This window comes from Alosa sapidissima, chromosome 17 (genome assembly GCF_018492685.1).
Source record: "Alosa sapidissima isolate fAloSap1 chromosome 17, fAloSap1.pri, whole genome shotgun sequence".
Taxonomy (NCBI): Eukaryota; Metazoa; Chordata; class Actinopteri; order Clupeiformes; family Clupeidae; genus Alosa; species Alosa sapidissima.
Window position 1 is genome coordinate 32,602,116 of NC_055973.1, and position 10,043 is coordinate 32,612,158.

General features: G+C 47.4%; 1 protein-coding gene and 1 long non-coding RNA gene across 4 annotated transcripts in view; one reads left to right on the forward strand and one right to left on the reverse strand.

Moving 5' to 3' along the window:
• Nucleotides 1–424: 424 nt before the first annotated feature.
• The window catches only part of sorl1 (sortilin-related receptor, L(DLR class) A repeats containing), a 58,628-nt gene continuing 49,009 nt past the window's right edge, over nucleotides 425–10,043 (reverse strand). Inside the window, exons 29-41 of the mRNA XM_042067378.1 lie at nucleotides 9,505–9,617; nucleotides 8,718–8,822; nucleotides 8,302–8,368; nucleotides 7,666–7,748; nucleotides 7,100–7,190; nucleotides 6,265–6,449; nucleotides 4,818–4,937; nucleotides 4,306–4,470; nucleotides 4,002–4,176; nucleotides 2,772–2,878; nucleotides 2,187–2,385; nucleotides 1,638–1,850; nucleotides 425–1,087 (exon numbers count right to left, since the gene is read on the reverse strand). Of these exons, the coding sequence (XP_041923312.1) occupies nucleotides 1,020–1,087; nucleotides 1,638–1,850; nucleotides 2,187–2,385; nucleotides 2,772–2,878; nucleotides 4,002–4,176; nucleotides 4,306–4,470; nucleotides 4,818–4,937; nucleotides 6,265–6,449; nucleotides 7,100–7,190; nucleotides 7,666–7,748; nucleotides 8,302–8,368; nucleotides 8,718–8,822; nucleotides 9,505–9,617 (1,691 nt within the window). The 3' untranslated portion in view covers nucleotides 425–1,019. The remainder of the gene's footprint in view (nucleotides 1,088–1,637; nucleotides 1,851–2,186; nucleotides 2,386–2,771; nucleotides 2,879–4,001; nucleotides 4,177–4,305; nucleotides 4,471–4,817; nucleotides 4,938–6,264; nucleotides 6,450–7,099; nucleotides 7,191–7,665; nucleotides 7,749–8,301; nucleotides 8,369–8,717; nucleotides 8,823–9,504; nucleotides 9,618–10,043) is intronic.
• On the forward strand, nucleotides 3,646–3,964 carry LOC121687919. Of its 3 annotated transcripts, XR_006024452.1 has the most exons (4): nucleotides 3,646–3,727; nucleotides 3,760–3,798; nucleotides 3,831–3,869; nucleotides 3,902–3,964. It is a non-coding gene; the product is annotated as an uncharacterized LOC121687919 (long non-coding RNA). The 3 variants fall into 3 exon arrangements; XR_006024451.1 differs by lacking the exon at nucleotides 3,831–3,869 and having other exon boundaries at nucleotides 3,760–3,830; nucleotides 3,870–3,934; XR_006024450.1 differs by lacking the exon at nucleotides 3,902–3,964 and having other exon boundaries at nucleotides 3,831–3,897.

Below are 10,043 nucleotides of genomic sequence, written 5' to 3' on the forward strand. Positions count from 1 at the left end.
TATTTCTTTGAAAGCCAGAAGAGACTAAGTATCTTTCCATTAAGTTTCTTAAGGTTCCTGAAGACTGTTTTCACAAGTATTGAAGGGAATCATCTGATGTACCAAAACAAGCATGTACCGCTGCAATCTCTACTGCCCTGGCCAAAGTTAACAAGTCCCAGGCTCACCTCCAACACAAACACAAAATAAAACAATTAAGAAAAAGTAACAGTTTAACACACCTGCATTATGTAAGTCATGTCATATTGGGAACCAACAAATCTAAAAACGCAAATTCTTACAAGGTACCATAGGTAAATTCATGTTATTTCTACATTACCGGCACACAGTGATACAAATTAAGAACTTAAAAAACAATTAAATCTGTGCAAGTACTAAGTGCCAACAAGACGTACCCATTTCCCTTTCACAAAGTATTCATGTCTTATTTCAGCTGTACATTCATAAATGAAATTTTTTGGGTTTGCCATTTTGCTAACTACTCTAGTTCTCATGATGAGTTGGTTCTTCCGGTAGCTATTTACTAAGTTTGGCTTTAGGCCTATGCAAGGTCTTGAGACAGAATCACTTTATAGTACAACAGGGCTTTTTTTAAATCATCCCTGACAAACTCAATTTTCCTTCACAGTTTGCTTTTTCTAACCCCCAGAAAGTCTATTACCCATATAAAAAAATAATTTATTGCGCATCCAAAAAAAGTGCATCTTTCGTATTTTCTTTTAAAAATATCTTTCTTCCGCTCATTCTCCCTTTGCTCCTGAAACTGGAAACGGCTTCCATCAGGTGTTTGGTTGGGTGATGGAGATGTGATTTGGAGCTCCCATCAGTTAAGTTTAACCTCTTGGCACAAGCACCCAGGGAATAGGGGTGGGGCATATCTGTGTGTGTGTGTGTGTGTGTGTGTGTGTGTGTGTTGTAGAGGAGGAGGAGGGGGGGGGTAGTGAGGAGCGAGAATGTTGATGATGATGATGATGAGGAGGAGGAGGATGAGGAGGAGGATGAGGAGGAGGATAATCCTGCTACGCTATCACCATGGGAACATCATCGGAGAAGCCACTGATCATGGGTGCATCTTCATCATCATCGCCTGGGGGATGAAGAAGAGTGATGTAGATCAGTCAGTTGCAAAGAGAATAAGCTCTCCAATCACAAGAGCTTACGGTGTATAAAAAGTGACATGTATGGAAAGATATCCTGCTGTGCATGTTAAAGAAGTTTATATACAGCTCCTACACTCTGCTGAATCGGCTCAGCAAACACTAGCAGTTTGCTAAAGATCATTGTATGCTTAAGTCATGCAATGAAACAGCACTTTCACCCAGTACAGCCCAGCAAGCTAGTAAACATACACACACACACACACACACACACACTCACACTCACACTCACACTCACACTCACACTCACACACTTGAGAGAGGAACAGAGAGCAAGAGAAAAAAAGGGAGAGAGAGAGAGAGAGAGAAAGGGAGAGAGAGGGAGAGAGAGGGAGTGAGGACACATAACTCCTGGGCAGTCTTACCCAGCTCGTCCCCTGAGGAGAAGATGGAGAGAGAGAGAGAGAGAGGGAGAGAGAGATGGAGAGAGAGATGGAGGGAGAGAGGGAGTGAGGACACATAACCCCTGGGCAGTCTTACCCAGCTCGTCCCCTGAGGAGAAGATGGCGGAGCCCAGGCGTGAGTTGTAGTGGCTGTTGGCGAAGGCGGTGAAGCTGTGCTGGAGGCGGCGGTGGCGCAGGTAGAGGAGCAGCAGGCCGCCACACAGCCCCAGCAGCAGCAGGAACAGCACGGGCACCACCACTGCCGCCGCGTCCCCCGCACCACCCGACTGGGCACGCGCATCGTCTGGACCTGCTTTCACACACGCAACACACACGCAACACACACAAGCAACACACACAAGCAACACACACGCAAACGTGTTACATTCACCCGACTGGGCACGACTATCGTCTGGACCTGCTTTCACGCACGCAACACACACACGCAAAGGTGTTACATTCACTGTGTTACTAGATAGGGGAGTTCCCACAACGGCCAAACAACCAACAACTTCTATATGTGCCATCATGTAAGGTGTGCTATGCAAGGTGTGCCCTGTAAGGTGTGCCATCATATAAGGTGTGCCATCATGTAAGGTGTGCTATGCAAGGTGTGCCCTGCAAGGTGTGCCATGTCCAGGGGTACCTGCGGGGGCATCAGGGTCGTTGTAGAGCAGCAGGGCCGGCTCCCCACAGAGCTGACCATTGAGGAGGCAGCGGGCGCGCACGGAGAACGTGTAGTTGTGCTGGGCCAGCAGGTTGTTGATGCGCAGGAAGGTCTCGGTGGTGTTGCCCAGGCAGGTGGTGGAGTTGGTCACGCTGTCGTACACGTGCACCTCATAACCCTGCGCGTGGGGACACGTGTCCAGGAAGGAGTAGAAAACAGACACACGGCACATTCCAATCAGAACGGACTGGACACCACTAGCCCAGGCCTGAGGCATCACCCAGGTCATGTTTAGCACTGGCAGCCAAATAATATTACTTCAATTAAACTTAATTTGAATAATAATAATAATATCTAATAACACCAAAACATTATACCGCATGACCAATTTGGGCAACATAAATAAATAATAAAATCTGGGGTTTACAGAAAACTATTAAACTATTTTAAACGAACAAGTATGCGAGCATGCACTTGGTTGAGAGACTGGTCACTCACCCGGCTCTCGTTAGAGAGAGACAGGTCACTCACCCGGCTCTCGTTAGAGAGAGACTGGTCACTCACCCGGCTCTCGTTAAAGGTCTTCTCCTTCACGGCTAGGCTCTTCCAGAAGAGGAAGATGTGGTCGTGCTCGTTCAGGATCTTCAGCGCTTCAGGAGCGGGCAGGGGGACTAACAAGGACACACACACACACACACACACAACAGTTTAGAGACTGAACACACACACACACACACACACACACACACACACACACACACACACACACACACACACAACAGCTCAGAGACTGAACACACACACAACAGGTCAGAGTCTGAACACACACACAACAGGTCAGAGACTGAACACACACACACACACACACACACACACACACACACACACACACACACAGCTCAGAGACGGAACACACACACAACAGGTCAGAGACTGGACTCTTAGGACCCAGAGCTGATTCTAGAACTTGACCCCTAACGCTCTGAAGATGGCCACACGCTGCTAGAGCAGTATGCCAATAGGAACTAAATAGTAGCTGCTCATTTGGGAGACAATTTGGCATCATGTCTGTGCTGTGCACAAGAAATCCACTGCTGTTGTGCTGTTCAAGTGTGCCGGATGCTCCAGTCTTGTGTGGTAACACATCCAATGCTGCGTTTATAGGGGCTGTGTGGAGAATTCTGTTGTTGTCTTGAATGCTACGACAGCAATGTTTTTGCGACAGAATTCGACTTTGCGTCGCATTTCATACAGCACCATTGAGGTGCAAAGTGCCATCATAAGAGGGAGGGGCCCGAGGCTGCCTGGTAACATTCGGACTTTAGTGGACGTTTGGGCAACACAGAGAATAGGTGTTGTTGATGTCATATCAAAAAGCTTCTTATCGTTTGATGTTTATTCATAGAATTGTTAGGTCATTTGAATATTTGAAACAACAAAAACCACTACACCTTGCCTCTTGAAGATAACCCTGGGTGTAGGTGTGTTGCCGGGTGGCCGTACCAGTGTTGAGGGTGTAGGTGTGTGGCCCGTACCTGTGTTGAGGGTGTAGGTGTGTAGCCGGGTGGCCGTACCTGTGTTGAGGGTGTAGGTGTGTGGCCCGTACCTGTGTTGAGGGTGTAGGTGTGTAGCCGGGTGGCCGTACCTGTGTTGAGGGTGTAGGTGTGTGGCCCGTACCTGTGTTGAGGGTGTAGGTGTGTAGCCGGGTGGCCGTATCTGTGTTGAGGGTGTAGATGAGTAGCCGGGTGGCCGTACCTGTGTTGAGGGTGTAGGTGAGTAGCCGGGTGGCCGTACCTGTGTTGAGGGTGTAGGTGGCTTCCTTGCTCATGTTGCGCAGCCTCACGGTGACCACGTAGTGTCCGCCCGGCTCCAGTCCCTTCAGGCGGTACTCCACCGTGTTGTTCTGGGTGGTCAGCTTGTAGCTGCGCTCCGTCTTGCGCACGCTGTCTCGCACGTGCACTGCATAGGTCTTCACAGACGGACACGCATTCAGATGGTGTCAGTGAACAGAACTCGGTCTCCTTATCACTTAATTCATGAATAATGAAGTAGGTAAGATATTGTTAGACATGGACAGTATAATGGTCACTGGCCGTACCAGGGGGGATCCTGGAGAGTCATAGGGGGGCTGCCACTTGAGGGTAGCCTGGGTCAAGTCCACGCGCACCTTGTGCAGGTTACGCGGCGGAAGTCTCTCACTCGGAATCATCTTGACCACTGCGTAGGCTGAGGGGGGTCCTAGGAAGGGAGAGATCACCCGGACCTACACACACACACACACACACAGCATAGAATATTCGTGAAATCTGAAAAAAAAGTCAACGCACACCAGCAACTCAAGATGGCTCTGTATCTGTATATCAGTAAGCGCTGGTATTAAGCTGTGAAAAAATGATCTAATTTGAAAGACACCAATACAATCCCACAGGCGCACTCAGCTACTGGAGAAATGGAACATGCTCTCTTCCATAGCGCCCTGTAACTCTTAAACTGAGCGATGGAACATGCTCTCTTCCATAGCGCCCTGTAACTCTTAAACTGAGCGATGGAACATGCTCTCTTCCATAGCGCCCTGTAACTCTTAAACTGAGCGACGGCAGTGCGGCTCACCAGGAACAGGTACTGCTCATCTGCGTCCACTGTGACGGTCAGACTGCTGCCACTGCTGGTCTCACTGTGAGGGCCGTGGTACAGGTCCAGGAAGGATGTGGCAAAGAAGATACCATACGTCTGTACAGGGAAACACACACACAGACACAGACACAAACACAGACACAGACACAGACACAGACACACACACACAGACACAGACACAGACACACACACACACACACACACACACACACACAGACACAGACACACACAGGACACCGTATAAATAAATGCACATACATCTATGTTCATACACATACAGATTATTGTGTTTGTGAGCACATACACTTATGAAAAAACATTGGAAGCCTAGGACCTCTCAGGACCCCTAGATCTCTATGTGTGATTTGTTTGGGGGCACCAGACATAGATCTCACTAGATAGCCCTAGACCTCACTAGATAGCACTAGACCTCACTAGATAGCCCTAGATCCCACTAGATAGCACTAGATCTCACTAGATAGCCCTAGACCTCACTAGATAGCACTAGATCTCACTAGATAGCCCTAGACCTCACTAGATAGCACTAGACCTCACTAGACCTCACTAGATCCCACTAGACCTCACTAGATAGCCCTAGATCCCACTAGATAGCACTAGATCTCACTAGATCCCACCCCATCTCATCTATTTCATACACCGCCAACCGTATATGAGCTTCCATTAGACACACTCTTCCTCAGATGTACTGAAGCACCAGGTAATTACAGTCCAATTACAGGTTGTAATGTGAAAATAGGCCACATGTTGTCTGGGCACATTACTCTGTTGTACTGGGTACAGCCGCAGGCCACGCTAGGGAATCTCCCAGAACACAAGCACAGTTCAGTCTATGACAAGCTTTTTGCTGTAAGTACACATTTATCCAAAGATGTTAGTGCAAAGAAGTCTTATAGTACGTAAAATTAGAAGGCAAGACATCTGCACAGATAATGATATACACATAAAAACACTCTACAGCCTGTGGCTAGCGCTGATTTGAAACCCTTTACAGCCTGTGACTAACGCTGTGATTTCTAGTGTTCATAAAGCCCCCAAGTCAGTCACCCCCTTAAAATTATTGCTCTTTGGTCTAAGATAATCTATAATTAATAATTATCCATTACAGACACCCCCCCCCCACACACACACACACTCCAATCAGCAGGCCTTAGAGATCATTAGGGATGTTCGACTGGTACATTCCACCACTCTCCACCTCAAGCTGGTGTGTGGTGAGCATTCTGGCACTTAATGGTCGCCATGCATCACCCAGGTGGGTGCTACACATTCCTGTTGATTATTGTGGATCCCCTTCACTGTAAAGAGCTCTGGGTGCCTTAATAAAGTGAATGCATGAATGCAACTTGTTATTATTGTTGTTGTTGTTGTTGTTGTTGTAGTCCAGCTCCATTGCGGGCCTCACCAGTCCAGAGGAGGAGTTCCAGCTGCAGTCGACGGTGCTCTGGTTGAGCGCGCGGGCCTTGAGCAGCGGGGGGTAGGGCTGGATGCCGGCAGTCTGCTGGCGGAACAGAGCCATGGGGCTGTCGCCGTCACGCGTGTGGGCCCACACCTCCACCTCGTACACCGTACCGCCAGTCAGGTTGGACGCTATACACACGCACGCACGCACACACGCACGCACACGCACGCGCACACACACGCACACACAAACACATACACGCACACGCACGCACACACACACGCACGCACACACACACGCACACACACACGCACACACAAACACATACACGCACACGCACGCACACACACACGCATTGTCAATGTGCACCCACAGCAGCGCCTAATATTGTACTTGGTAACGTTGCAGTCACGGGTAGGAGCATGACCATTTTCTTTAGACTATTTGGGTATCCCCTTAGCGCTAAATGTGTACCCAGTGTGACAATTGAAGTTGAAACTATTAAGCACATGCTTCAAAATGTCTGATCTATATCTATAATAAATAAAAATATAAATAAAAAAAGTGTGGTCTATATTGAACGGACAAATCACTGCAGGTATGGTGAAGCAGCAGCAGCAGCCTCGCCACCTGTCAATCAATTTGAGCAGATTTGATTCCTGAAGCCGCCACTGCGAGTCCATTTTAATTTGGATAATAGTGTGCTAAATACGGGTCTTGTTTATTTACTTTAATTACTCAATATACTCCACACACACACAAAAAAAACAGTAGCACTTAGACCAAAGTCTGGAAAGTCAGAATAGAAGTGTAGAACATGAGCATGACCGCAACTGACCTTTCAGAGTCTTGCCGTGAACTGTGTAGTTCTTGCTCTCCTTCACATGGTCATCAAACGCCCATGACAGCACCACGATGAACTGCTTCACCTGTGGACATACAGGACAAAGACATCCAACTCATCAAGTTTTATAAGATATGATATCAAATGAAAATTCATTGATATACCCATAAACAGACTCACAGAGAGATGGCTATACTTTTTTTCCAAAGTAGTTCTATAGTTGTGTATAATTATGTAATACCTCTATAATATCCTTGCCCTCAATAGCAATCCTATAGTACAATCCTATAGTACTTCTATAGTATGTCCTGAAATACTACAAGATTCCTATAATATTTTTAGTATTCCTATAAGACCCAAAATACGACTAATACTATTCCTATATATACAGCTCTTTACTGTATCCTCTGACCAACCCTACTGACCTCATACTGAGCCTCGTAGTTGAAGGCCAGACTCATGGTACTGACCTCATACTGGGCCTCGTAGCTGAAGGCCAGACTCATGGTACTGACCTCATACTGGGCCTCGTAGCTGAAGGCCAGACTCATTGTACTGACCTCATACTGGGCCTCGTAGCTGAAGGCCAGACTCATGGTGTTCTCGGTAACCGTGCCCAGTTCCACAGTGGGAGTCGGCAGAGCTGGAGGAGGAAGAGAAGCGTGATGATTAACAACAGGACAAACTATCTACTGCTCTCTATAACACGGATTAACAACAGGACAAACTATCTACTGCTCTCTAAAACACGGATTAACAACAGGACAAACTATCTACTGCTCTCTAAAACACGGATTAACAACAGGACAAACTATCTACTGCTCTCTACTGTAAAACAGAGATTAACAACAGGACAAACTATCTACTGGTCTCTATAACACGGATTAACAACAGGACAAACTATCTACTGGTCTCTATAACACGGATTAACAACAGGACAAACTATATATTGCTCTCTATAACACGGATTAACAACAGGACAAACTATCTACTGCTCTCTATAACAAGGATTAACAACAGGACAAACTATCTACTGCTCTCTATAACACGGGTTAACAACAGGACAAACTATCTACTGCTCTCTAAAACACGGATTGATGGAGTGTGTACTTCTGTCACACAACAGGAAAACTAGTGTATCTAGGAACAAAGCATGTCCAGTAAGGACTATGGATGCAGTAAGAGCTTCGTCTCACCTTTCTGAGGGACGATGGATTTCAGGGCAGTCCAATTTCCCACTCCCCGCCCGGTGACCGCAGCTGCCTGTGTGGAGTCACAGTCAGTCCAGTTAAAATGGGGTCACTCTGCACACTCCCCACACACACCCAGACACGTGAAGAGGTGGCCCAAACGGACTAAACACAGTCTAGTTAATGAGGAAGGTTTCTATCACAACTTCACGTATCCCATAAATATATTGGACTGCAGTTTCACACCAATATGCTTGAAAAGCGCTACATAAACACCATGTGTTGTTGTTGTTGTTGTTGTTGTTATAGTAGTGAGTGGGTATATGCGGGACTGAGAGGGAGGATGGTTATAGCTAAGCATGCAGCCTCCTCTGCGGCAGGACTCCTGTTGGACTGGTGAGATGGGAAGATGAAGCACCCACCCTGAACCTGTAGAGGGCGCTAGGCTCCAGGTTTTTCACTTCTGTGCTGATGCCAGTGCAGCGCTGAGAGAACCACTCAGGACTGCCCTTCTTGCTGTACTCAACCTACACACACACACGCACACACACACACACGCGCACACACACACACGTGCGCGCACACATGCACACACACACGCACACACACACACACATATACACACACACACACACACACACACGTGCGCGCACACATGCACACACACACGCACACACACACACACATATACACACACATGCGCGCACACACACACACACAATGATATACGCACGCGCACGCACACGCACACGCACACGCACACACACACACACACAATGATATACGCACGCGCACGCACACGCACACGCACACGCACACACACACACACACAATGATATACGCACGCGCACGCACGCACACACGCACACACACACGCACACACACACGCACACACACAATGATATACACGCAGGTAGCCCCTTGTTTCATTGACTACACACTAATACACACACAAACACTAAATGCCTTCCAACAACATCATACTGTACACTGGGGATCAATAAAGTATCTATCTATCTACACACACACAGTACAAAGTGTGGCTATGATGGGACCAATTTATATTTCAGCATTCAGCATACAATCTACATGCACCCCATATATTCCACACATATATGGAGAAAATATTTCAAAATATATATTAGCACATAAAATAAGGCTGATAGGACATGTGGTTTTACATGTGCGCTTCAGCTCTCGGTCACTTACGAGGTACTCGCGGATGAGGCCGTGGGACTCGGCAGGAGGGCCCCAGGACACCAGCACGGTCCCGTCCTCGGCCTTAACGCACGCCAGCTGCAGCTTCTCCGGAGGGTCAGGGACTGCGGCACAAACCCAGACCACCGCACCGTTAAGAGACAGCAAACCCAGACCACCGCACAGTTAAGAGACAGCAAACCCAGACCACCGCACAGTTAAGAGACAGCAAACCCAGACCACAGCATCGTTAACTCATTGAATGCCAAGCTGTTTTCGGGGGCTTTGTCCTAGAGTGCCAGCAATCTAGACCATTGTTGATGATTTTTGTACAGCCACAGCATATTCTGTGTTATAGCTATGAACACATACAATGGCTCATTTAAAAAGGTGAGACTTTAAGCTCTCGGTGGGTGCAAACCGTATATTTCTACACGCCTCTGTTCCTGAGAAATCCCAAGCTAAACAGTGGCTAGTTTTCATCAAAATCGCTATAACTGCGATTTTGTCTGCGTTTTCTATATAATCGCAGATAAAATGTCCAGATTGTG